This window comes from Sardina pilchardus, chromosome 5 (genome assembly GCF_963854185.1).
Source record: "Sardina pilchardus chromosome 5, fSarPil1.1, whole genome shotgun sequence".
NCBI classification, from domain to species: domain Eukaryota; kingdom Metazoa; phylum Chordata; class Actinopteri; order Clupeiformes; family Clupeidae; genus Sardina; species Sardina pilchardus.
Genome location: NC_084998.1, coordinates 9,238,796 through 9,266,762, shown reverse-complemented (window position 1 = coordinate 9,266,762; position 27,967 = coordinate 9,238,796). Strand labels below are relative to the sequence as shown.

Below are 27,967 nucleotides of genomic sequence, written 5' to 3'. Positions count from 1 at the left end.
TGGCTAACATAAGTCGACGTAGCTGCTGGGGCAGGCAATCGATAGGAGAGTGTGAATGTCAACAGAATCAGAATCACAAAAACAAAACTGCCACATTTATTTTGCCTGTCTGTTGTCACGCAATATTTTCCAAGAAAATATATTGACACTCACGGTGCATTATTCCGAGAAATCCACCAACACAGCTCTTACCGTTGACTCCGACCATCGAGTGCAACTGTGTAACTGTTACTGTATGTATTTGTTTTGCGATCTGTTGACACATTTAAGGGCTTCCTCGTGCAGGAAATGACGTACTACTTGTGAATTCAATTCAAAACATTTGCTGGATTGCGAAGGACATTATATTTCCTACCTCGATTACAGATGACACACGAAATATTTACACAGGTGCCACAAGACGCTAAAATTATTCTTATTTATGCAGTTTGATCACCATCAAACGGCGAGAAACATTTGGCATTTTCTACAGAACCACCTTCGTTGTCGCTGATATTCCAATAAATAAATAATACAAATCACAAGTAATAATGGCACACACGACTATTAACCTTTTTAACCAAGGCAAACAATAAACGTGTTGTTAATATTTGGGATAAAACGATGCCTATTCGGTTGGATCCTGGTCAACATTGCCCTCAAGTGGTCAAGCCTGAGAATAACTTCCACAATTTACTATCAACATTAAGACACAAGTAAGCCATCCCTGTCTGTTGCAGAACAATGTGACCACAGAGACAGAATGTTATGTTTTACAAACTCACTCTAATGGCGTTCTAATCTAATTATTGTCCTAGTGATTAGAATAATGATTAGAACACAACCAGACGGACTCTGACACAACACTGTAATTTGTAACGTAGCCATAATATGTAACTATTTTGTAAGTGAGTTCTACACCGACTGCATTCGGCCCGGATCTGGACTGATCATATTTCCCCCTCATACAGGAACGGTTGGCTGAAACATGGCTTAATAATGTAAAAAACATATCATCGTATAGCACGCTTTTGCCATGCCTTTTCTATAGATTATTACATTCAACTGCAATTAGATTAACTAGCTGAACAACATCACCACTTCTGCATAATTTCATGTGCTAAAATGTAGCCTACAACATTTTTGACTAGGCTATTTCTGGCTATGAATTGCAGGTGCAGGACGAATGGAGAGTACTTAGGAAGGAATGTCCACAACACTGATAAATTGCTCCCGTCTAATGAAAAAATGCAACGTTTCGACCCTTTACTGGTCTTCATCAGGCAAAATTTTGAAATTATTTTCAAATGATTTTGCCTGATGAAGACCCAGTAGGGTCGAAACGTTGCATTTTTTCATTAAGCGGGAGCAATTTATCAGTGTTGCGGACATTTCATTCCTTCCTAACCTTATTCTAGTGCCACAAACACTGGACTGCATTCAGGCCCGGATGTGCACTACTCAGATGCCCCCTCATACAGGTAGCCTACTGTTGGATGAAACTTGTCTTTGTAATGTAAACACAGTCATCATAAAGCACGCCTTTGTCATGCATTTTAGCAGTTGTATAATTTCAGATCAAAACGTCTTACTGCTTCTTCATTGGTCTGTAAAAACTCCTTTCTCTGTATGCGCTTTAGTCAGTGCAGTTCAGGCCGGCGATCTGTGCTCTGTGGCAGTAGTATCAGTACGCGCTTAAAGTGGCAGGATTTTGGTTACCGGTGCTCTCCTCAGGACCGTAGAAGGGCACGGGTGTGCATCTTCAGATTGCGGTAAGGTGCAAGATATTGTTTTCTAATGGTAGGCATTTCGTCTAATACAGCCTCGTGTTTTGTAAGGCAGTTTACAGTAGCCTAATTGATTGAATTCATTGAGTGAAATATGTGGAGCTTTACGGCTTTTCTATCTTGCCCTTCACATCGTGGACGGCTAGGCTACTATTCGTTGATATTTTCCTCCCTGGAAATCTAATCTTTCATCCATTTACATTAACGTAATCAAGGTATAATTTAAAAAGAACGAGAATGCTAGACATGGGAGATGACTCAGGTGGTGCCTTTTAATAGGACGTCCTGTTGTCCTCGCAGTGGCAGCCTGGGCCCTATCGTTTAGCCTAAGCATCCTTTCTCGTTGAATATTTCCCCATGCAGCGCTCAATATAATAATTCATTTTGCGTGTTGCCATATTCTGCTTAGCAAAATACGCTGATAATATTTCATGGTGCACGCTGAAGTTTCACACAAGATGCTGACACTAATGCAAACTATGTGTTTTTTGTTCATCCAGTGCATTCCACTTGTCTCTGCCTGCCGACCTGCCTCAGTGAACTACTCCTGCAGGAGTTCAAAAGCTAGTGACCAAAGACGACGTTATGGATGCACGCCTAACTTCAATTGTCAGTCTCGTTTTTGGTAAGCCCTGTTAGCCCCACAAGTTCACCTTTCCTTAATCTGTTTAACATTTCGTATTAGAATAGACTCAGAAAGCTTTTATTTGAACATATCTCCAGTATATTTGGATGTTGTGATGCGTTTGTGCTGATCAATGCATGTAATGGTTTGTTTTTGTGTGTCTTAGGCTTATTCACCTCAGTAACAGGGTTCTGGTTTACGCCAATGGGTCCTCAGATATACTCCTGTCTCACCTATACAGAGAAGAACCTTAGGGTGGACTGTGAATTTCCAGCCACTGATCAAATTCCAGGGCCTTACTGTGAGTTCAAGCAGGATGGAAAGATCATCGGAACAACATATCCCAATACTCCCTCATACCTCATTCCCACCCTTGAAGTCAGACGGCGCTCCAATGTCTCTCTGGTGTCCCCAACCATATGCCGTCTCACCTGGGCTCCCATGGCAGATGAAAGGTCCTACACTTACACTTGCAGGGTGTATCAGGGAATGAGTTGGAAGGAGAACAGCATGGCATTTCACCAAAGTAAGTATGCGTATTGAATTAAGGACTTTCCTAACTATTGAGCTATGCTGCTGTTATATATTAAAGTGTAACTCTAGAGGAAATTGACCTCATGCAGGCTCTTATTCTGCAAGAAAACACATCATGTAAGCTGTGGAGACGGTATTTTTCATTGATCAAGCACAACAGAGCTTGCATTTTATAGCCCCAAATCGCAAACAGTGACTTAGCTAAAGGCGGTGAACTAAATGTTTCCCAAATAGCATTTTTTTTTAAATCAGTAATATTGTTCAAAACAGCACCAAACCTCATCATAGCTTTTCCAAGGTCTCTACACATAACATGAAGCAATGCAGCATCAACAAGTCATTTTCGCCAGAGTTACACTTTAACTGTACAATACTTACTGGTTTTCCAGATATACACTCAGTAGTTCTTTCAGTAGAACAAATTCGTGAAGTGGTTTGGTCTAATATTTATACATAAGGCCAGCCACCTCAAGAAGGGCAGATTAATCTGATGGTTATTTTCTGGATTTATCGATTAGTTCTCTGGTGTATAAAATGTGTAAAAAGTTCATCAGTGTTCACACCCTAAAGCTTTTCAATTTACTGTCACAGAGGAATGAAGAAACCAGAAATAAATCAACAAGTTAATACAAGTTCCAGAGGTGTTACTGATATATGAGGAGGAATGTCATGACATTCCATTCTTAACTGTCCTGGTTGCAACATAGCAATTCAAACATGTCAGTCATCCAGACATGCAGATGCGTGTAAAGTGGATTGTCCCCTTGAGGTTCACTGTGTGAGTTTATCCTTTTGTGGTGGGTGTGGGGAAGTGTGGGAAAAAAGGCAATATGTCGCCATTTCTGTCAAGTCTGGCTTTTCTAATAAAAACAATATTGTCTCAATAAAGAAGGTTTCATAGCTGTATAGTGACAATAGCTTCCCAACAAATAGAGTGATAGCATATTTGCCTTGGAAAGACCTTTCAAGAAGTATTCCCCTTTGTGACTCTTGTTGCAGTGGTTTGCTTAAAGCAATACTGTTTCAATACCATGTCACAGCCTGGCTATCACCATACTAAACTCAATCTTTTAAGATTGAACATTAGTCTGGGGAGTCTGCATTTTATTTCTACTGCACAAGAGGCCTGATCAATGGGTAGAGTTCAAATGACTCCGATAGTCCCTCAACCGATCAGACCAACGGTCCGGGTGCACCTGGTGTAAAAGCCAGATTGTGATTGGATCCAGCAAACGTGGACAGGAAGCAGGAGCGATAGATGTGAATCCAAATTGCCGGCAGATCAGGCTGGGATTACCCAGACTATACAGTATTGTTTTAAACAAACTATTGCAACAAAAGGGCTAGGGTTTCAATACTGTGTTACAAGAAATAAAAATGTTTACCATGAAATAGTCTACAAATAAAACCCTTTTACAATTAAGCTTACACTACACAGTACAGTAGCTGTGTTTGAATTGTTCACTCACGGCGTATGTTCTTTCTTTTGCAGGAAATGTTCTCGTCTGCTCAGCTATAAGCATAATGTTCCACACTGGACCATGGCTTCTTGGGATTGTGATATCACTACCCGTTTCTTTGGGGTTCCTGTCCGTATGGTGAACTGAGAAGTGGGTCCAAGTGATTTTGAAGACCATTTTATCTCATTTCTTTTTTTAAAAATTGTTTAGTGAAATATAACACTCTCCTTAATATAGGCACATGATTTAGCATTGCACAAATTAATAATGCATCCATTCCACCAGTCTCTCCCCGTTTTCAAAGTAATAGAACATTGGGTCAGTAAAGGTGACTTGATTTTAATATTATCACTAGCATGACCATGGAGTGTCACTCATCAGATTGGGTTGTGTTTTCAGAGATCGTAGGCATGGTGCTAGTTTTGACTGGAGCATACAGATGGTCTAATGTTGTATGAGCACGCACACATACTGTACTCCCCTGAGCGTTCAAGAGTGCTTACTTGTTTGCATCGTTACTTTGGATTTTGCCATGCAGCACTGGAGCCTGTTTGTGTATTAACAAAAGTCGGCTCTGCTGTATGTGACATTCAGCCTCCGAGTTGTATCCTATGATGTAGCTCTGTGAACGTGGCATCGTAAACTAATCAGGAGATGCTACTAAATGAGTCTCTTCAGCGGAGACACATAATATTATCGCTCAATATTGTCAAAACACAGTGTCAAATAATGTTCCATAAAGTTGTACACAGAATACATTTATACAGTATTTGACCTGTGCACATATAATCACATGGTATCATACAGTATTAATCAGTAGTTTGTAAGTCGTTTGGCATCAGCCCATACTCCAAACCAAAGATTCTAGAACAGAGCTCTGTTCTAGAATCTTTGCTGCAAACTCTGATTTTGGAATCAGCATTGTTATGTAATAATTTGCTTTTCATTGCAGGTGGGTGTCACACTGCAATGTTAGCTTGTATCACAGTTCATTATTTGTTTCACGCTTTCCTTTGGACTGCAGCCTTTTGCACCATGTATTTCTCTTTAGTAGACCTCACTCTACACTCAGACTTTTGTACTTTTTTGAGGATTCTTTACAGCAAATATTTATATGTGATTTACAATCATTTACTGTAATTGTTTTCATAGTTGCACTGCATATATACAATGATACCAGAACATTATATGGTAAATTATGATAATCATCGGCATCATTTCTGTATGCATTTTTTGTATTTTTTAACAGTCAAATGATATCCTTAACAGACTGGCCTATAGAGCCTTGATTGGTTGGTACTGCGACAGTGGTTCGATACAAGGAAATTCCTGCTAATAGGTTTTAATGGCTGTTTCCATTACTCTCACGCCTACTAAGCTTTTGCTTGGAACATTCTGTAGTGCATCTCTGAAAACAAACCAGCTAATGGGTCCTGTGTTCGTCTTTGATTTGATCCTAAATTTTTTTGCCTCAGAGCGTGTCAGCACGAGGACAAACCTGGCTGAAGGACATCGCCCAGTAGATTGTATTTCCACGTACTGTAATGTAAACACACACGATGCAGTGTTGAAATGAAATATCAGGATCACCCCAGATTGGTCAAGGGCAGTGAAGCAGAGAAAGAGAAATTAAGTTTGTTTCAGCTTCAGCTTTTAAGTGTCTTTCAGTTTCAGTGAGTAGGGCGCTCTATGTTCTCTGCAAAATCGTAAGAATTGTTCATGTACAGAAGAACTTCTATTGACACGTTGAGGCCTCATGCAAAGACTATGGGTGCTTCTCATGTAAAGTTTATACGTCCTCCCTCGCTTCTCGGGCCTCGATCCTCACTGATCTACATAAAGAAAGATAGACGAAGGGATAGACTATCGTTGTTGCCACCCCATCATTCTTTATGTAGATCAGTGAGGATCGAGGTCCGAGGAGCGAGGGAGGACGTATAAACTTTACATGAGAGGCTTCTTTTGAAGGACTCTCATGCTCTCACCCGCCATGGAGCATACATGTTGTTCCACGCTGTGCCACCACCTCTGCTTCAGCTGTGATTCTAATTGTGTTCGGTGCCAAGCCGACTCATACAAATGGAGACCACTTCTTTCATTTCAACGCCGAAATGTCTTGCAACACGCTGCTTTGCTTATGAAGCACTTATACAAGCATAAATAATGCATGGCTTCTACACTGTGCCTTTTATTATATTGCACTAGATTTATTTCTTGGCAGTGCATCAACAATCATTAATCAAGACAATGATTTGCATCTGCAACACAAAGACGCATCTCTCTCTCTCTCTCTCTCTCTCTCTCTCTTTCTCTTTCTCTTTCTCTCTCTCTGTTTGGCTGTCACTGCACTTAACGCAAGGATAAATGTAGAAAAATGGCAAAAGATAGAAATAAAGATGTTAAGACTGTGTATGAGTCTCCTTCTCTTGTTGTGTCGGTTGCCCTTGTTAGGTTTGAAAGACATTGCGCAATACGAATCACACGTTTTATTATCATGTGAATACAGGCTCATCTTGTGTGAAAGAGTTCTGACATGAGTGTCTGCCCTGAGGCGTTCCTAGTTTTTCAACATGTGTGTGGTAAAGACTTGTTTTGAGAAAATGAACCCAAACATGATCAGATATAGCTCTATGCCAGCCAGGTGACATGACTGCCACACTTATTTGCTCACCTGCCTTGACATATGAACTTCAGTCACATCCCATTTTTAATCCATAGGGTTTAATATGACGTTGCTCCACCATATGTAACTATAACAACCTCAACTCTTCTGGGATGACTTTCCACAAGTTTTAGGAGTGTGTTTATGGGAATTTGACCATTCTTTCAGAAGCTCAGTTGTCACACACAGATGTTGGACAAGGAGACTGGTTCTCAACGTCTCAAAGGTGTTCTATTGAGTTGAGGTCAGGACTCTGCAGCCCAGTCAAGTTCATCCACACCAAATTCTGTCATCCATGACTTAAAGGGCCTTGCTTTGGCCACTGATGCACAGTCATTTCAGAATAGGGGCCATGACCAAACTGTTCTCACAATGTTGGGAGCATGCATTGTCCAAAATCTCTTGATTAATGCTGAAGCATTTAGAGTTCTGAAGGGATGAAGAGTTGAAGCTGCTATAGCTGCAAAGGGTGGACCTATACGTCATATTGAACCATATGGATTAAGAATGGGATGTGACTGAAGTTCATATGTGAGGCAGGTGAGCAAATACTTTTGGCAATACAGTGCATATTAAAATGCATGTTATTTTCGATTTATAGGCTACTTTAGAAACTTGGGAGAATGTGAGGCTATAAGAAATGAGTTATTTTACCCATTGGGCTACTACACCGAGTTTATGCACCAAGCATGCAGAATCTGTGACATTTCGACTGAGGAGACACTTTGGGCTCCAAAATAAACAGTTTTAACAATACAGAAGAATTCAAAGTGAGTTTTAGTGCTATAACCTCTAATAAATACGTTATAATTGGCTCCATTGTCATGTGACAAAACTATAACGGTAGGCTTTACTGTCAGTGTTGTGGACTGGGTGCATTTGGAACAAAAGGTATGGGTAAACAGAAATTATAACGATGACACAGCTTGTTCAGAGGGCGTCTCTCTCTGACGCGCACTCTCTCAGATAGCGGAACATAACCAACGATCACTCTCCTCCTAGCAGCGAACAGATTTAAACGGCACTTGCAAGCTGCAATTTAATATCAATCAACCAAAGGTAAGAATTATGATTCCACTCTGCATGCGCTAGCCTGAATATATTTGTTGCCTCTATTAGATGCTAAATGCACTTGACCTTTCTTTCACCTGGCAACTTTAGACTGTCAATCAATACTGTATCAAGTTGAAACATTGTCAATTTTTTCCCTCTAGCGTAATGGTATCGAGAGCTGGATAATCCTTTCAAATAGGCCTACAAAACAAAACAAAACTTTAAATCTCACAGGCACTCAGGTGGCCGTCATTTATCAGGAATCCAGACATGCACAGTCTTGCTCACTGGAGAGATTAAAAAAATAAAAATAAAAAATAGACTATAGGCTACATTGAGCTACACATTTTATTTAGGCTATTGATTTTTAGAGACATTTGATGACAATGTTAGGTTCGTGAAAAAGTATGATATAGCTATACCTTGTCAATTTGGATATGAAATACAATTGACATGGTATAGCTGAGGCTATCAGAATAGCGACCACACCCTCCTCAGATCACCTCACTGCTTTTTGGTCTTCCCATTGAAATTCAGCAGCAAGGAACTAAAGATACGAGGAGGAGGTGCTGGCAGGTTTTCAGTTTGTCCCTCATAACAATCGACAGTTTGACAGCAATAGTATTCATTATGCACTATTTGCCTCTCAGACTTTATTGTTTATGTTAAACAATACTACATAAATTGCTTAATGTGTTAATTAAACGTATATCCCACATATTTTCTCTAGCTTTGTGAGAGTTTGGAAAATGTTCATCATTGCCACATTCTGTCTGTTGGGTAAGATAACCTCGTGTCTTCCTTATTGGTTATGCACATGTACTTCTCTTTTATGACTAAAGTGCTCATGACCAGTAGCCTATATAATCAAAATAGTAATAATAAAAAAAATGCAAAAAGGACAACAACCACAATGGACATGCTTCCATAACATAATACAAATGTTGTTTATACTGGTCATAGTTGAAAACATAGTTATCATGTTGCCTCACAGGTCTAGCCACATCCCAGACTGTTACAGAACTCACTTCCTGTATCACAAAAGAAAATAACCTGAGGATGGAGTGCAACTTCAACCCAGTAGAGACACCTGGGACCACATGCAAGTTCACACTAGGGGACAAGATTGTAGCCACCACTGATGCCAAAGAGACGCAAGATGTCATGTACAAAAACCGTGCTAATGCCACCCTAATGGACAAGGTCTGTGAGCTGTCTCTTACAGGACTGTCTGACAAGCCCCAGGACTTCAAGTGTACCATCAAACAAACAAATGAATCATCTTCAGTAGCTACTGTCGACAAGAGTAAGTCATTTATGTCCTTTTGTTTACACTAATCCAAGTAATCCAGCACAGTATCCTAATGTAATGAAAGCAGTATTGTGGCACTTCTTAACTCTTTTTTCATCTCCACAGAGACCGCTGAAAAATGCTCTGGGATAAGTGTCCTCCTGCAAGGAGGCACAGGGCTGTTTCTTGTTCTTATGACTCTGCCCTTGTTGTCTGAACTCATTTGATTTCAAATATTATGTCAAATGAGCCTTTACATATTTTGCCATCTGTATGCATGTAGTAAATTGTACTGATGCCACATAGGCTGCTTCAGGTCTTCACAGTGTCTTTGAACATAATTATGGCAATGCTTTCATAGATATAGCTTTATACATCTGTTAAAAAACATGAATGAAGACGTCATGTCATGTTAATACTGATTATTGAGAATTATGTAAATGGAGAGGTATTTGAACCTTAATATTTCTTCATTTTAATTAAAGGCCTCCCCAAATTTATATCCACACCTGTTCATGTTTTATATGAAGATGTTTAGCAGAACTCATAAAGTTTGCATAACTCATAAATGTATACATGATAAAGTATTAATGTACAAGGCCACTAATGGTGCTTGTGAAAGGTTTAATACATGCTAATTAAACTAAGCCAATGTTTAAAATTCTATAACACTGAATATAAACAATGTTTTTGGTAAGCTTATTTGACCTGCAGGCATGTTTTTTTTTTTTTTTTTTGGGGGGGGGGGGGGTTATGCCTTAAATTGGACAGGACAGTAGAGAGAATGACAGGAAGTGAGTGTTTTTTGTTGTTGTTTTTTTGGGGCTTTTTATGCTTTAAATTGGACAGGACAGTAGAGAGAATGACAGGAAGCGAGTGGGAGAGAGAGCTTGGGAGGGATCCGGAGAGGACCACGGGAAGGGAATCGAACCCGGGTCGCCGGCGTGCGGTGCAGGTGCCCAAGTCAGTTGCGCCACGGCTGGGGCCTGCAGGCATAATGTTAAAGAAAATTTTATTGCTGAGAGTGATGGGAGTGAAAGGAAGCATCAGGACAGTGAACAGTTGTTACACCTATCACGTTACGATAAAGAAGGATTTATGCTTGTTGAAAATTGTATCATTGGGTCAACATTTTCAGTGTCAGTGAAGATGTCATGGGGCAGAATATAACCGAAGATGTCGTTTCAACGCAGTTAACGCTCCACCGGCCAATAAGTGGCCACATTGAGAGCCTTTGGTGCACGTAGCCCATTAGATGGAACAAGTTGCTGGACATTACAGTAAGTGGGTCAACAGGAATAGGCTCTGCGCTGACAAGTGACAAGAATAGGGAAGGAAGAGGTGGAATGTGTGGAACCTGGTCCAAGAAGTGAGGTGAGAGAAGTCATTACAAAAGTGCATGGCAATTACAGATGGCTTTAACTAAATCTTGTATGGAGGGGGGACACTTGTGAAGGCTACTCACTTTAACACCACCACCAAAGATGGAAAGACAGAAAGACTGTTCTGTTGTACGTGATGAACAAATAAAAGGGTAATGATCGGTTATGTTGATTACCCAGTCAGACCATACAGTATATACTGTATCTCAGCTCCACTGATGTGCTTGCCAGTGATCGGGGCATAGTACAGATGTGTGGAGAGAGGAGATGTCATTGTGGGGATCATGAATATGGGCAGCGTGGAGATGGAGTTGAACCAAAGGGCTGCAATTGTGGAGGGGTGCATAATGCAGCCTTTAAAGGCTGTGTAATGCAACAACATGACATATGGCTGTATTTCTTTAGCCTGTTATGTTCCCCATAATGTGTATCAAGTCAATTTTAATTGATGTATAAGCCATTCTTCTTTCTCCAGAAAAAGAATCCAACATGTTCTGAGAACACATTTATACTAGTTATAGCCATATACTGTAAGTCATTGACGAGTTCTGAGATTGGAACCTCACCACAACCTTCCAAAACATTTTGAAAATTCTTCCATCTATCACTGATTTACTTATTCATCAAGGTGTAAAAGCGTTTTACTACCACAAACTTGCATTTCTTCATGTGAACTGAGCACCGTGACAGCCATTAATCCATCCATTTTGAATTTCCCCTTAGGGATCAAGTATTTATCTATCTATCTATTATCTCTTACTATTCTAACCATTTTTTTCTTTGGCTTTGTTAGAGTTTGAGAAATGTGCATCATTTCCACATTCTGTCATAAATAGAATGTACTTCTCTTTTATGACAAAAGTGTTCACGAGCAGTCAAAAAACAAACAGAAAACCCAACCAAAAGCAATCAAAGTTAAAAAAGAAATGCAAAAATTACAACGCAATGGCATCATGTTGCTTCACAGGTCTAGCCACCGCCCAGACAGTTACAGAACTCACTTCCTGTATCACGAAAGAACATAACCTGATGATGTAGTGCAACTTCTACTCAGTAAAGTCACCATCACCCATCACTTTAATAGGCTATCATGATAGTTATGTTCAGAAAAATAAACATAATGTAGAAATCATACAATTTTATTTACTTGTGATGAGAATGATGTATTATTTAGTGATTATTAAGAATGAATACTTACTTACTTACTTACTAATTATGTAAATAGATGGTGAGGTATTTGAACCAAACAAAATAGAATTGCTGAATCATAATATGTTTAACTAATGGCCTTCCCAACTTTATATCTGCAGCTGTTTATGTTTTATGTTAAGACATTTAGCTTATATATTCTTATATATAATTACATATATATAATATATTATATAGCTTATTCTTGAATTTCCCCTTGGGGATCAATAAAGTATCTATCTATATCTATCTATCTATCTATCTATCTATCTATCTTATAGGCCTACAGTAGACAATAAACTTGACTGGAACGAGAGCAGCAGAGTTACCTTCAAGAAGGCCCAGTCTTGACTGTTTTTCCTATAGGAAGCTGAGTTTGTTTGATATGGGCAGGCTTATTGTAAACATGTTGGGATCAAGTGTTTTATTTTATGCTGTTGTAGGGAGGTAGCCTAACAGTGGAGGACAGGAACAGCAATAGACTGATAAGGAAAGCAGGTTCCATCATGGCGCATTCCCAAGTTCTGTGGAGGAAATCCTGGAGCAGAGAGTGCTGCAAGGTTAGGAGTGTGCTGTCAAGGGATGCTGTCAAGGGAGCATGTTCACTAAAAGTGCAGGAGCCAAAGGCTCCTACCTATGTGCTCCACAGAGAGGAGATTCAGGAGGTATTTTGTTCCTACAGCAATCAGACTTTTTAACAAGAGCTGCTGACTACCATTGCTGTTGTGTGACATAGGTTGCAGAGATAGCTGTGATTATTGTCTCCTTTCAGTGCCTGTGCACACTATGTGTTGTTGTAGCGTTGTACTGTGCCTGTCTTAAGTGGCAACTTGGTGTGTGGTTGCCAGGTAGCAACAGAATTTCCAGAATTTCCACCTTCCACCAATCTATCTATCTATCTGGGATTATGTTTATATGCTGAATTTATGCTGAAGTTTAATAAATGTATAGAACCTCTCATAAATTCATCAATGGTGAAGGCCACTACTTAGTTACACAAACCAATATTTAGCATTCTATAAAACTGAAGTTAATGTTTTCGGTAGGCCCATTTCACTTTCAGTCATGTTAGTGAAACTCTTATTTCTGACAAAACCAGACCCTAAGCAACATTTATGTTGTTCCATGCTGTCCTTCATGTAAATTGTGCATTATATTGAAACAAACACTACCTCCATCATCATACAAAATATTTTAGTGTTGTCACCTCCCATGCAAATTGTCGTGTGTCTAACCCAACACACTACTGACCCGCATATGGTGAGGGATGGTAGAGCACTCTAGTCTACACAGCATACAGCGTGACGTTTTCATTTATCCGGTAGGGGGCGGTAAATGCGCCATATTGGTCTTAATCTACCAAAACAAAGTTATAAGAGGAAGAGTAGCGCTCTTGCGCAGAAGACGTAAGGGATGAAAACCTTTTGACCATTTTTTAAGTAAGTCTGTTTTTTTCATTCACGGAAAACATCTATGAATGTATGCACATAACTCATCTAAAAAAGTATATCTTGTGTGCCAATTTTTGTCTTGTTTTGGTTTTAGAAATGTGAGTATCAACCTTAGTTGATTAAATAGCTAATCTGGGTTAGCTAGCACAGGCTAACGGTATGTTTGTCTGTTTTGTACTGCTTTGTAACTGTGGTCAAATCCTCGCTTTGTTCGCAAATTGCGATGCTATTCTGTTTATAAAACAGACTTAGATATCTTTTCAAATCTCAGTTCAGCTACCTGTACATCACTGGAAGTATTTGTCAACGCTATGATAGGTGGGGGTTAGTATCTGTTGTAGCGTTAACCAAAACAACTATTTTGGCTACATAGCAAGCAAGTTAACGTGAGCCAATACGAGGATACAGTTGATGTTAACAATACTTAGTTTAAGAACATACTGCGACGCCGAAAATTAAGTGTCGACCAGCTATTTTCATCATCGCATACAGACCTGAAATATTGCTGCCATCCTGTCATAAATCTAGATAATGTAGGATGATTCCGATAGACAAAGACGTCAGTTGTTTTTGCTTGCACGATAACAGAACGCCTGTTTTAAGGTTGGTATAAGGTATTTTGTCTTTCTTTTTTTCCCCGCAAAACAGTAGCGTTTACTTTGTTATAGTGTGTCAGAGATGAACGAAGAGTAGAATTACGGTAGCTTAACATTTAAAGCCAGAAATGTTGAACAGAAGTGTGCTTCCTGTTTCTACATTATAACACTATAAGTCAGTCGTCCCTCTGTCTCTTGCTGTTTTAGGCACTTGAACAGATCGGTCTGGACCTAGGCGGGGCATGTAAAGTTTGTTGCAAGTATTGTTCAGTTTAAACAATACAGATCAGATCAGGGCCTGATCCATTCCTCAGTCGTCTGCTATCTGGGGTTTACCCCTACTGGAGATGAAAGGGTGAGATGCATGCATGCCCCTTACTTTACGATAATATTCCCTTGGGATGCAACACATGTATAATATCTGCTAGGCAAAATCAGTAATAACGCTGATGTTAAACTTAGGCTATTTTCTTATTGACACCAAATCCAGATAAAGTCATTGGTTAGTTACCATTTAAAGCGTAGGTGAGCACCCTTTTGCGAAGGCAGCGACAAATGTGTGAATCCCTTTTGATTCTTTATTACACTGAAGAAGTTCATTATTCACACATTAAGAAAACACTTGAAATTAAATATCCTCTTTCTCATTGAACAGACAACAGAAGAGTCCAGACACAGACGGGGATGTTTCAGTGATGGAGGAAGGTTTGATACATTTATCATTTCTGCTTGTGTGTAGTTTATTTTGTTATGTTTAGCCATTTGACTCATCAGAATGGTCAATCATATTATCTTGGCTGGCTGTGTACAGCACATAGATACATCTTGCAAATTTTTGCGGTTGTATGAGCAACCGTTTGTTTATTTATCTTACATCCGTGGCATCTAACAACTTCACACGGCTTGTAATGCTTGTTCTAACTTTTCTTAAAGGTGCTGTTGCCACCGCAGACGACTCATCTGCTATCACCACCATCCAATCAGCAGCCACATTTTCCACAGATCAGCCAATCAAGTACCTTTTCAAAACCGAGGGAGCAGGAGGACAGGTAAGAGAGAAACTCCTCTCTTCGTGCACCTTAAGACATGGGAAGATTCACACGCTTCTTTTCTTTGCAATGGCGATGAATTGCGGCAGCATTAGTTTCTACTGTAGATAGTACCTGTGCGGAAGATCTGGATTTGTGAGGAGAAGTAAACTGATACTGATGGGATGGTATTAGGTGGCATACTCAAAGAAATTCTCTGATGTCGATACATTTTCATGGCAACATTACGTTAGAAAAGTTTAGTTTTGGTTGGAAGAAGCCTCCTGTTCTTTACATACATATTCTAACTTATATTTTAGTTTACAATAACTAATAAATTGAACCTGTCTTCAAATTCGCTGCATTTTGATAGTCATTTTTGTTGTGCCAAAAGTTGCTTTGGATAAACGATAGCAGCTTAATTGGTTGCAATGCAATTTCCCTTTGCCAAGCAACTAAGCTGCTAACAGGTTAGCAGCTATGGTTTTGGGAAAGGCACCCCAGTACCGTTGTCCAAGCTATTGCCAATGTGATGTTAAGCTATTGCTGGATTTTCCGGGAAGTACTCAAACTGGTTTGGTTGAAAGTCTGTATAAGTCAGTTAAGGTTGACCCTTTGTGTGACGATGTAGGTGACCTATCGGGTGAAAGTCTGTATAAGTCAGTTAAGGTTGACCCTTTGTGTGACGATGTAGGTGACCTATCGGGTGATCCATGTAGCTGACGGCCAAGTGGACGGCCAGTCAGATGGAGCAGGAGCGGTTAGTGTGGTCACAGGGTTCCCTACAGCAACACAAGCTGTAACGCCTGCGGTTACACAGGTATGTAATGGCACACACACACACACACATGTTCAAGTTCCAGTCGAGCCAGTAATTAAGGCCTGTGTCCATCAATTGCATTTTTTTTTGCACTGATAGCAACCTCAGCCTCATTTTCAGAACGTCGAACTTCATAGGATTTGTTTAGAAAATAGCGGCCATTGGTGCCCAAAACAGAATTGGTGGACACAGGCCCTCATGGGTTGTTTTGTTGGTTGATTTGTAGACCATAGTGGTGGCCACAGACATGATGCATCATGTACGCTGAACACAGACTTTGCACACACATGATTTGTTTGATACCTAGTCATATATGCCTGTCTTTAATATGAGTGAGAATGGAATGTGTATAATGGATAATGTCTCGTGTGTAATGTATCGTGCTTCCATTTTGTTCAGGCTGTATTAGCCCAAGCCGAAGGTCTAGATGGAGAGGCATCTGAAACCCATTACTACTATCCAGCCACCATCTCGAACACCCCGACGGCCACCATGGTAACCAACGTCCAAGCACCCGATTCATTACTTGCGCAGAATACACCCACAGGTAAGCACCGACTGTATTTTATTGCGAACGTAGAGGGAAGTGGGAGTGGATAGTGGGATTTTTCTTTTTGCTATGTCACCACTCCTCTCTCATCTAGGTCAACTGTATGTGATGATGTCACCGCAAGATGTTTTGAGCACGACCACTCAAAGGTGTGTTCCCATTTTCAGTGTGAAATTCAGTGATGGTAAAGTTGGTCTTTAAGAAACTCAAATGCTCCTGGGATGGCTTTCTGATTACGCTAAGAGAAGTTGAAAAGCAAATTAAACAAATGAGAGCTGACAGTCAGCAAGCCTTTATTGACCTAACTTTTGTACTGTGATTTGTACATTTTTCAAAGTGGGCAGTGTTAAATGGAGCAAAAACAGAATAAAGACAAAGTAGTTATCCTTTTTGCAATTTCTGTCACATATGCCATTCACACTGGCTTATTCAGCCTAAGCATAACCACTTCCCTTCTCTTCCTTGCGTACAGCAAGGCTGAGGCTCCACGCACTTCCAGAGACGACAAGAGACGAGCCCAGCATAATGAAGGTGAGTCTGCAAGTTGATGAATTTCTGTTGCGGATCAGCATTTTGTCAAAGTGATGAACTGTTTTCGGCTTCGACGTGTGACACTTTCTTTTGCACGTCAGTGGAACGCAGGCGCCGAGATAAAATCAACAACTGGATTGTTCAGCTGTCCAAAACCATCCCAGACTGTACAATAGACTCAACCAAGAATGGCCAGGTGTGTATTGCCTAATGTTTTGGCCATTGAGCAAAATGTCTCCATTTCTAATGTGTAACTGGGTGAGGTAAGTTTTTGCAAAAAACTGTAATTGGTTTGAGCAATGCTTTGTCTTTTTAATGCAACTGAAATGACACGGCATGAAACGGCTTTTTTCAGCATATACAATATGTAATATAAAATATACAATAATTTCCTGTGTATAAGCCGCAGGACAGTGTTTTATGCAAGTTAAAAGAAACAAAATCATATTAATGCCATAACTGCCCCTGTGTATAATACCTCATAGCTGAAGACATAAGCCGCGGCTAATAGTTGGGAAATTACTGTAAATGTCATTGGGTTTGAGCATGCATGCTTTATCTGTTCGGCACACAGAGCAAAGGGGGGATTCTGTCCAAAGCGTGTGACTACATCCAGGAACTTCGGCAGAGCAATGCCAGGTTAGGAGAGGAGATGGACTCCCTGGACCGACTGAGGATGGACAACCAGCTACTCAGACAAGAGGTGAGGAAAGCTCAGAGCTGTTTGCCTCAAAGACCTTTCACGATTACAAGAGTATGAATAAACCCATGTACTATGTTCATTTTTTCCACTACTTCTGAAGCATCTGAATCAAACACCACACACGTCGTGTTTGTGACTGCTGATTTTTAAGACCATCTTCAGACCGCATTGTTGAGGACGGAATCAAAGCACTGACACATGTTTTCCTTCGTCTTGTCTCCTCTGTTGCGACATCTCAGGTGGAGGAGTGGAAATCGAAAAATCAGACTCTCAGAGGGCAGCTACGGCAGCATGGTATCGTGGCAGCGAGTGTGGATCCCCAGTGAGGAGAGATCAAGCGAGAGAGAGAGAGAGAGAGAGCGGATCTGCTGTTCTCACCCGCCATTTCTCCTGTTTTTAAATCCAGCGTTGACCCCTTTTACACCCGGTATTAAAATTGGCTTCATTGAACAAGAACAGACATTCATGGCCACAACACATCCAAGTTTTCACCAATCTTCAAAACAGCCTCTAAACGGCTTATAGAGGCAGACGATGCTTCTGTAGGGCATCCATGATTCAGCAAGGCTTAGACGGCAAAAGGAGTGTGTTCAGTTTCATTTGTAGCCTCTGAGCAAAAATGACACATGTTCTCACATTACAGACTGAGTAGTTTGTACAAGAGGAAAGATAACAGTAGGTAAAAGTAATATGAAACAATTTGAGGAAAAAGTCCTTATGGTCTTGCCCATTATTTTCGTTTTATAGAACAGTAATTACAAAATAATTAAAACGGGTGAATACAAGTTCACTTGGGCAGATACGGATACACATGTATGTAGCCAACACCTTGTTTAGACACAAAGTCCTTCATATACATTTACTTCCCCGTGCTATATAATTCAAAGAGAAATAGGTGTTGAGAGTACAAACCACAAAACGTGTCCCACATTGGCACCAGATATATGCTTATGGTGGTGATTTGACAATCCAATAATAGTCTGATTATCTATTTGTTTTGACAATGTTTTTTTTTTTTTTAATACCAAGTGTAAAAGAGGTTTTACTTAGAATGAGATTCATTTCTGATCTGGAATGCACTAGACTTGCGTCCAAGTTTTTGCTCTGTGATGTATAACCATATGATTTTGGACCTGGGAAGATCACTAGGCCCTTGAAGACCCCAACATTTGTGTGCAAATCTGGCTCAAATCTGGAAAGATAAAGTTCATTTTAAAAGCTATCACTGGCCATAGAAAACAAATGCCACATCTAAACTTTTATCAGTGTCTAGTAACAAATGCATCAATTATGAACATTTATTACTGTGTCATTTTGTACACTTTGTTGCCTTTCTTTGTGACATTTAAGCTTAATTCATGTTTTTGACAATTGACTATTATTTACACCAGAACATGTTACATGTCTTTGTCTAAGCTGTCAATAAAATGTTCATCATGTAATTTAGGCACTATTTGTAGAATAATTTGATGATGACCATATGGAGACATGCCCTATATGCCAAATCCGTAGCCTGTAATGTTCTGTTTTAGTTTACATCCATGTACATAATATCATTACATGTTCTGTTTTGTCTTTTAATTCTGTAGTCGTTTAGGCAAATGCATACGTTTTACATTTGTATTAAAACACTGCAAAATGCGTTGAAATTTGCCATTTTTATGCCATACTCGGTACAAAACATTACAACTATAAAATTAAAACCTATATTAAAATATAGACCATAACTTCTGTATATCACCTACCTTAAATTACAGACAACGGTTAATTATGGTTTATCCTGAATATCCCTCAAGGCATGATCTCGAAGAGATAGCTATGATTAGTCGGCTCTTTTGACGATTGTGTTGAAGGACGAGGTGCAACTGGTGTGCAGTGGCCTTACCACCTAGTAGCGTAGGTTGTTGCACCCTCTGTAGCAAAATTGATATCATGGCATTCCAAGAAAGCCCTTGAACCCCAGCTCTTTCGGCCATCGCGCCGTTTAAATGTTCTCCAGTGCTGCGTCACAGGCCCGCCCATTATCTGGTTTCAATTTCTTTCAGACCACCAAATGTACCTGAGTTCAGGTGTGGCTGTTGTGTGGGCAGACGGTTGACTACTTGTCTTGAGATTTGTAACAGTTTTCCACTTAGCTTGGAAAGAAAACAAAAGAGGTTAAAGACAACTCCCAAACTAGATAACGTTCACCTAACGGAGTATCTTCAGACCGCGATGATCATTTTTATTTTCCTCGGGCTCCTTCTACACAGGGCAGGTAAGATTACTCGTTACTTATTCATAGCCCACTGTGTTGGAAATTAGCCTCGGTTTTGGTGGTATTTTACTGATATGAAATTGAACAATAGCCTCGGATACTATATTGCATTTAAATAGCCTATGTATGACATTGCACTGGCAATCAATATACAAATGTAGCCATTAGCCTCCTTTCATGTTGGCTTCTCTACGGACGACGATTCCAAGCGGTGCCATCTTTGCCAGGACAACAGTTAACTTTTCTTTGTTATTTATTTATTTCATGGGGGAGGTAGAAGTTTAAAGGAATTCAAGTCATATGCCTTTATGTAACGAATGCGTAGGCTAATTCCCGAGACATCAAACTGTAGCAGTCCAAAGGTAAAGTTGCAACCCATTCTTTTGTGAGGTTTCCATATTCCTCAACAGTGTTTTCCCAGTCAATAATTAACTTAGGGAACCTGTAGTCAACGTCATTTCCCCTCCCCCGAAACTCGAGAGAGACTTCTGTGGGGTGTGTGTGAGTGAGTGAGTGAGTGTGTGAGAGAGACACACACACACACACACGTAAGAGTTGTTTTATTGTCCTAGTTTCAGCATGACTAGTAAGCTAAATGTTTTGGTCAGAGTGATCAGGCTTATGGCGAGAAGTAGTGCCACCGCTTCCACGCGCATTACGCACGGTCCGTAGGGCACCAAGGGCGTTGGGGCACCGACATTTAGTCAATAAATATAAGTAGCTTTACTTCAAACTGCTTTTCAGTTTACGTTTACAGTGTCAAAATACAGCAACGACATGTTACGTGCAATGATAATATGGATCTTCTCAATCTCTACCATGCAGCAGGTATAATTTCAACTCCAATTTAATTGGGAACGCATCTTGAGTACGCACGACATGGAAGGAGAGAGAGAGAGAGAGAGAGAGAGAGAGAGAGATGCCTTACCTCAATAAACTTTTTTAGGAGAGGAGATTATGGCGGTTCCCACTACTGACCATTTATAAACTGCGAGCGTGTCATGTCCTCGCTATTTCTGTCTTCAAGTTCCGTTTAATTTACTTAGTAAAACTAGCTGAGGAGACAATTATAATTGCCTCAAAGCACAGTAAGGTGTCACGTAGCCTAGTTGCAGTCACATAGCCTACCACAGAGGTCTCCGATGTTTTTTCCTGTAAGTTTCGTTTCATTTATTAGGTGAAAAATGAAAGATGCAATAGTGCATTGGCGCTTATCGATACAGGAAATGTTATGCTGAAATTCAGTGGAGACGCACCTAACCCACTTGTACTGAAAATTACGTTATATTACTATATAGGATGGATATTTAATGTCGTGAAGGTTGTTTTCTAAGCATGGCCCAAACATTGGCTACTCCGCACATAATTCACTTTTAATTACAAACAGAAAATGCCTAGCGAGCATCATGTTATTACATGCTTCTATTTCCAAAGCAATGAAAGCTGTTCATACCAACTTAATATCATTCATATCTTAAAGATGAATGAATAAAGTTTGTTCTATAAATGTGGCACAAACAATGCTAGAGTTTGTTTGTTAACAAAACAATGCAAAACCGTATGTACAATGTAAAATCTACAGTATTTAAATTGGCCTATGCTACGGTATTTTAATGCTGGTCATAATGGTGGTACTTGGAGAGCCAATTGTTCTCTGAGGTGGTGCTCATTGTAAAAAGTTTGAGAACCACTGATCTAGGTGTGTACATTACTGTTTATTTGACCTAATTGGTGCTGATGTGATGTGCTGCCAGTTAGTGGACCCATTAAATTGTGTGCAGCTTAATATTCAACTTGAATTTGATGATAAAGTTGCAATGGTTCCTCCTTCAGGTATGAATATGGATTTCAAAGTACAATCTCGAGGCCTTTAATCTTGTATTCCAGCAGTTTATCTTCAGCTTCCTTCTCCCTTTGTAATTGCTAGGCCTACCAACCTACGGAAGAATAGATCATTTTTACACTTCTGAACAAGACCCTGTTGTCTTGTTGTCCACTAAGTTAATCTTGTTGTATATTTTGCACACTGTTGTACAGTGTACAGAGTGGGCCGCATTGTAGGTGGGTATATGCACTAAGGTACAGAGGGAGCAACATTTCGACAATAATTAGAGTGTCAGAATGCACCAATACCATTTTACATGCAAGGATGATTTGGGTCCTGTCAATCTCCTCCATGCGACAGATCTAATCACCATGCTAACACATCCTGAACACGCAGTGAGATATCTATTCATGGGTTTCATCAGGTCCCTCTCCACATGTGTGTGTAAAATCAAGCATCTAGGTTTTGAATGCAGACTACATGGTGCGTGATTAATACAGTACACCTGTGGAAAGGGACCTGATGAATGAAGTTTTTCTGAATTGAAACTGGGCCTCAGCAGTTTTGAATTTGGGTACCTCTGCTGTATTATTTTTTTTTTTGAACAAAGACCAAAAACAAAAAGAGAATTAAAAGAGCTATTTTGACAGAAAGGGGGGTCCATGCATTTGTGATGCATGGACCAGTCTGGCTGTGAAAGGATGCGGAACTAATCCTGTGATGTTTGTATGCTGTATATGTTTAGTCTATTGTGATGCATCTGTAACAGCAGCTTGGCCATCAGAGACATTGTTCCTTTTCTTTTCCCAACAGAATCACAGTTCATAGCCTCCACCACCACCCCACTCCTCAAAGTCAAGGAGAACGAGGGTAAAGCCAGGACTCAGGAGCTTGCGCTCATTTAAATCATCTCCCCTCACAGACTCCTCATACAAACATACATCCAGTGATATATGCAGCAGGATGTAAATTTGTCTCACTGACTTTCCTCCAGGTGCTGATCTGAAGTGCACTTACACAAGCGACTTCAACCCGAATCCCAGAGTTGAATGGAGCTTGAAAAAAATTCAGGGCTCCTCATTTTATGTCTATTATGATGGCCAACCAACAGGTGTGTCTATCTCTGCTGACATCGAATTTAGATTTTCATATTTCAATTTTTATTTTTGTCTCAGTTTAAATGAATTAACGTTAAAAGTATTTTTTATACAGACCCATACCAAGGCAGAGTGACACAGTATACTGGAGGCCTAAGATTCAACAGTGTGACCAGGGATGACATTGGATTATATGTCTGTACAGTAGCTGGAAATGGCCATTCTGCCGAGGCCAAAATCAATTTGGTTGTTTTAGGTAATGTCTCTTTGGAGTATTTATTGCCGTCTTTTATGGTTAGTTTGCAGTGCACAAACTACTTATCACTACTATCTTTTGTGAGCACTGACAGTTTTAACGATTGAAATGTGGTGTACTCAAATTTTCCCACAGTTCCTCCATCAGTTCCGTTCTGTAGCATCCCTGCATCTGTACAAACTAGTAGCCAAGTCACTCTCTCATGCTTCGACAAGGATGCCTCACCGCCAGCCACTTACAAGTGGTACAAAAATGGCGAACCCCTTCCTGAGGACCCAAGCAAGTTTACGGCCTACAAGAACATGACTTACAAGATTGACATCAATAAAGGCACTTTGGTAAGCCATTCGTTGCTTTAGTCAGATCGAATGGAAAAAAATCTTTGTGTGTGTGTGATATGATCACTTTATTTTTCTGCCTGTCCTTCTTAGGAGTTCCCTGCGGTGGCCCATGCTGATAATGGCGATTACTACTGCGAGGCCAGTAATGAAGCTGGGCCCTCCAAGAGCTGCCAGGCAGTTCAGATGATCCCATGTGAGTGTCTTCTGGGCCGCGTGTGAACAGTGGTTCCACATATATGGGATATTATTTATGGTGCAAATTCCTGTTAGCCCGCGCCATCTGCTGCGAGGGTATAGGCTGAAATTAATGAGGTGGTGCTGACTGCTCCTGAACTTGCTGTATAGGGTCAATTGGACATGCAATACAGAGCATTATTATATTTTCCCTAAAATCAACCATTCAGTGTTTTTGCCTTAAATGTGGTGATTCTCAAAGGGGTTTACAAGAGAAGCAGTGGTCTTCAGGGTGTATCTGGAGTGCACTCAATTAGCATATTGTGGCTACTTTTTTTTTTTTTTAATAATGTTTAGATGCATGGTGAATACAATACTAAGAGTATATTCCTGTATATTCTGCATTGACACAGAGTGCATGTGACAGGGAAGTTGAAATAATTCAGCTTTCTTTGGATTATTTAGTAGTCAAGGATCTTTGGTTTCACAATGGTTAAAAATCATGGAGGGGTTGGTTGGAGGTTTTAGAATCCCTAATACAAAATCTCTGAAAAGATAAAGGTCAGCAGTGGGAAATGTGCCGTTGCACCAAGGGAAGTAATATTGTGTCAACTTCTTTGTTACATGCACCCTGTTTTGAAACAGAAACTTATTGTTCTCTGACAACCTTATCTGTAAAGAGCAAAAGACGGTGCGGAATGTGCAGCACTCTTCAGTGCGTGGAGTTCATTGGAATTAGCGAAAAGAAAGTCATTGCAAAAGGTGTTTTGAGATAAATCAGAATACAATGCTTAACCTGTTGAGGAGTGAATTATTTTCCAAGTTCCTTCTAGAATTCAATGCAAACAATCTATAGTTTCAGTGTTCTGTATACAGTATGTGGGGAAAATCTCAGAGGATATTGTCTCATCATAATGCGGAACTCTCAGTTCACCGAACATTCTAATCACATATTTGTGACCGTACCCCTCAACAGCTTGTCCTGCTCTAAATGCATTGTCATTGTACTGTTTATATAGTATAAGTCAGAAGAGTATAAGTAGCAGTGTCTTATTTGCTACAAGTAAACATATTTTTTTCCCCTTTACCCACTGATTTGTTGTTTTACATGATAACCTTTTGATTAATTGGACTGCTTGTACTTTTATTTCAATTTAATTCCCAGTAAAGATATTTAATCTTCTTAAAATGGTCAACAAGTTGGAAAGCATCCTTCCACAATATCAATCCAAATACTGAAGTCACTTACTTCTCTAATTCTTCTGCCGTTCTTCTCTTTCAGATGATCTAAACGTAGGTGGAATTGTTGCTGGGGTTATCTTTGCATTGCTCGCAGTTTGTGTACTCGTGTTTGGGCTGTGGTTTGCTTATCGCAAAGGATACATACCAAGTATGTCTTTAAAATTCTATCTATGCTTTTTTTTAAATAATTTAAATTGAAAAAAAAGTGCAATGTCCCTTCACACCCACACTAACATATTCTCCCCTCTCTTTTCCTACCCCCCCACCCCCCACCCCTGTTCACTAGAAATGTCTGAAAGGTATGTATGATATTTTTTATTTTGTGAACTATACACATAAACATCCTTAATTCTACCCTTAAATCGTCTTGAATTGTTGCGTTTAGGAGCTGTGTTTATGTGGATTTGCTCTCTGTTACAGCAATCATAAGACTGTGGTGTACACTGAGCCAGCAGCAGCTGGCACCTACGAGGATGATGAGGATGTAAGTGAACCTTCTTCATTATGAGTCTATTTTTCTTCTTCATTGTGAGTCTATTTTGCTAACTTAAAGCATCTCAACTTTTATTTTGATTGGATGTGCTCATGTGAAGAAACTGTGGATAAACGTACCTATCACTCCTACTGGCCTCCCAGACTATGCACACTGGTTTTATACTATATGAGAACACAAAAACAGTGTGTTAAACTAGCAATACACAACAGCAACTATGCTGTTTGTACGCATTTGTGGTAGTTAGTTTGCTAGTCTATGACCAGAGATCTTCACTGCTGTGTTAACTTTGTGAATGGATACATGTGAACATCAGCACTTGCTAACTAGTAAATCAACTAAGTTCAACAAAACCAATAAAATAAAGTTTTTTTGTTATCATTTTCATCAGATATAGAGGTATTGTATAAAGAGGACTTTTCGTGGTTTTGTTTTCCTTTGAAGGTTTAATAGACACCCTGTTGTCCTCTCTTTTTCAGGGGGAGTTCAGACAGAAATCATCTTTTGTGGTGTAGCAGTAACATCTGGCACTGATAACTGTGTCCTGAACTGTGTTTCAGTTGTAGTGCACTGGACAAAACAGTTAAAAGACTTTGTAAAACTATGTTTGAGAAGGTATTGATTGTACATTTCATTTATTTTTCATACAATTGTGTAAAAACTTTTTTATATTCTATCATGCTCACTGACATTTTCTTGGCTATGCTAGATTTTAAACAACATTACTTGGAAACCGAATACATGTACATAACATAAGCATTTCAGATAGGTAAATGTGTATCGTGCATACTCACATTCACACATGTGCAGCAGTTTCTTCGACTTTGCAATGGTTTCTAGCAAGGATTCTGAATTGGTAGATCTGGATTTAGGATGAACTTCAACTTTCTGATAGATGTATGTGCACAGGCCTATTGGAATATTCATATTCCCATCCCTGTTATCGTTGGATATTAATCTTGAAGGATCACAGAATCTGTGGATGAATAGTTGCTTCGGTTTGAGGCCCTCTGCCCTTTGCGGTGTGATGGGGTGAGTGTGTGCAGTGGGAGGTTGTGGTGGTTTGAGCAGGTCTTTGGCATGTCTGAATGGCTGTACTGGGTTTGGTTTCTCTTCGTACCATCCATGACCTTGGCATTCATATAGCCTTTATGTGTGAGCCATAATCTGCTTTTCATAATTGTATCAAGAGTCAAATGATATCTGTGCTTCCGGTCTACAAACCAGTGCTTTCTGCTGTGCAGCTATAACGTGGTGCCACAGCTGGGCCAGTGGATTGGTTGATTGAATCCAAACATCCTGTCGGCAGCTTGATGTCTCTCGTAGGGATCCCATATTCACAGACATGAAGCACACCGAGACATGAATCATGTGATTTCTATTTTCTATCACCACTGCTCTGCTTCATTTTGGTCAGAGGAAAGGGTTGATTTTGCTACATCTGTTCGTACATCATGAAGAGTGCTTACAAAGGGGATGTTTTTGCCTGTTTTAGGTGAGAACTGCGTATTTTCTAAACAAAAGATAACACCATGAAATCAGGTACATATTTATTTGGCCCCTAAGAAAACACTGGCACAGCAGTTTCGGGTTTCCCCATTTTTGCCTCGATCCATTTGATTTCCTTTTATCTTGTGGGGACATGACCCTGTCCAGCTCCGTCAACAACAGAACAAAAGCAGCAATGTTCCTGATCATGTCGGCTAGCTTGGTCAGTCTGAGAGTGTTGCAAGAGCGTTTTCTCTTCTTTTCTTTTAATCCATCAACATGCAAATTGTCAACACAACTGACCTCCACTTGTGCCATTGCAAGGATATAGTTACCAGGGCCCTCTGCACACGCATGTATTGACCGTATTGTTTGCTTACATTTGATTAGGCCAGGACATTTCTTCCTGAGTGTTTTTCCCCCACTTCAGTAGACTGTAGGCCACAATAACTGCCACACACCTTAGGTATCCATTGGTTGGGTATGTCATGAGGTTACTGGACTAGTTATTTGGTACATTGGATTGAAGATTCCAAGAATTTTTAATCCTTCACTTCAACTTAACAGCTGTATTTTAGAGCGATGTGAGAATGCAATTATCAATAATCAGACATATTGGAAATGAATATGAAAGGTTAAAGAATATAGGATGAAGTGACAAGTGTTTTAAAACTGTAACGGCTCCAGGAGGTAGTGCTTTCTGTAAATTACCTCAGTAAAATGTGAAGGCCCTAAAATATTTATTTTGTATGTGATTCACTTCATCATGTTTGAGTATTTTAACATTATTGGTTTATGATTTCAAATCTTACTTTTGCCATGGGGACAGATGTTTTTAGACTGTGCTGATGCAGTCTCCAAGATTGTAATTAGTGTCTGAAACCATGCAGGAGTGCATTTCTGCACTCTCCTGGACAAGGCCTATGGCTAATCACATTTCAGAAATATTGCAGTTGTTTTTCTTTTTTGGTTTCACAAGATTTGATGAATGCTGTGTGAAAACTGGGAAACGATTGGGAATGAACCTTATTTTGTTGTTATCTAAGATAATTTGTGCTTGGCTGTTTTATTCTGTTTTGTTAAATAAAATACTGGTTTAACTAATGTTTTTGTCTGTTAATGTCTCATGTCAACTTTTTGCATTTTGCATTTTT

General features: G+C 39.8%; 4 protein-coding genes and 2 long non-coding RNA genes across 8 annotated transcripts in view; 5 read left to right on the top strand and 1 right to left on the bottom strand.

Moving 5' to 3' along the window:
• Positions 1 to 263, bottom strand: part of tecta (tectorin alpha) — a 45,618-nt gene extending 45,355 nt beyond the window's left edge. Inside the window, exon 1 of the mRNA XM_062535838.1 lies at positions 154 to 263. The gene's annotated coding sequence lies outside the window, so the exon portion shown is untranslated. The remainder of the gene's footprint in view (positions 1 to 153) is intronic.
• A 2,325-nt stretch (positions 264 to 2,588) lies between these two features.
• LOC134079486 (uncharacterized) lies at positions 2,589 to 6,795 on the top strand. The gene is made up of 2 exons (XR_009939071.1): positions 2,589 to 2,917; positions 4,418 to 6,795. It is a non-coding gene; the product is annotated as an uncharacterized LOC134079486 (long non-coding RNA).
• Positions 6,796 to 7,992: 1,197 nt separating this feature from the next.
• thy1 (Thy-1 cell surface antigen) lies at positions 7,993 to 10,052 on the top strand. The gene is made up of 4 exons (XM_062535837.1): positions 7,993 to 8,106; positions 8,831 to 8,880; positions 9,095 to 9,406; positions 9,518 to 10,052. Exons 2-4 carry the CDS (start codon positions 8,850 to 8,852, stop codon positions 9,616 to 9,618), a joined length of 444 nt encoding a protein of 147 aa, XP_062391821.1. The 5' UTR covers positions 7,993 to 8,106; positions 8,831 to 8,849; the 3' UTR covers positions 9,619 to 10,052.
• A 3,273-nt stretch (positions 10,053 to 13,325) lies between these two features.
• On the top strand, positions 13,326 to 19,282 carry LOC134080078 (upstream stimulatory factor 1-like). 3 transcript variants are annotated; one of them, XM_062536311.1, is made up of 11 exons: positions 13,340 to 13,400; positions 14,216 to 14,363; positions 14,664 to 14,713; positions 14,942 to 15,057; positions 15,731 to 15,856; positions 16,256 to 16,403; positions 16,501 to 16,555; positions 16,879 to 16,937; positions 17,039 to 17,133; positions 17,512 to 17,640; positions 17,880 to 19,282. In XM_062536311.1, exons 2-11 carry the CDS (start codon positions 14,356 to 14,358, stop codon positions 17,964 to 17,966), a joined length of 873 nt encoding a protein of 290 aa, XP_062392295.1. In that variant the 5' UTR covers positions 13,340 to 13,400; positions 14,216 to 14,355; the 3' UTR covers positions 17,967 to 19,282. The 3 variants fall into 3 exon arrangements, with proteins under 3 accessions (XP_062392296.1, XP_062392295.1, XP_062392294.1); XM_062536312.1 differs by lacking the exon at positions 14,216 to 14,363 and having other exon boundaries at positions 13,326 to 13,400; XM_062536310.1 differs by lacking the exons at positions 13,340 to 13,400; positions 14,216 to 14,363 and adding an exon at positions 13,428 to 13,510.
• Positions 19,283 to 19,654: 372 nt separating this feature from the next.
• Positions 19,655 to 25,141, top strand: LOC134079760 (junctional adhesion molecule A-like). The gene is made up of 8 exons (XM_062535836.1): positions 19,655 to 19,897; positions 22,536 to 22,592; positions 22,717 to 22,833; positions 22,935 to 23,075; positions 23,211 to 23,413; positions 23,507 to 23,609; positions 24,873 to 24,980; positions 25,119 to 25,141. Exons 1-8 carry the CDS (start codon positions 19,855 to 19,857, stop codon positions 25,139 to 25,141), a joined length of 795 nt encoding a protein of 264 aa, XP_062391820.1. The 5' UTR covers positions 19,655 to 19,854.
• A 41-nt stretch (positions 25,142 to 25,182) lies between these two features.
• On the top strand, positions 25,183 to 27,917 carry LOC134080077 (uncharacterized). Its single transcript, XR_009939160.1, has 2 exons — positions 25,183 to 25,316; positions 25,805 to 27,917. It is a non-coding gene; the product is annotated as an uncharacterized LOC134080077 (long non-coding RNA).
• Positions 27,918 to 27,967: the final 50 nt, after the last annotated feature.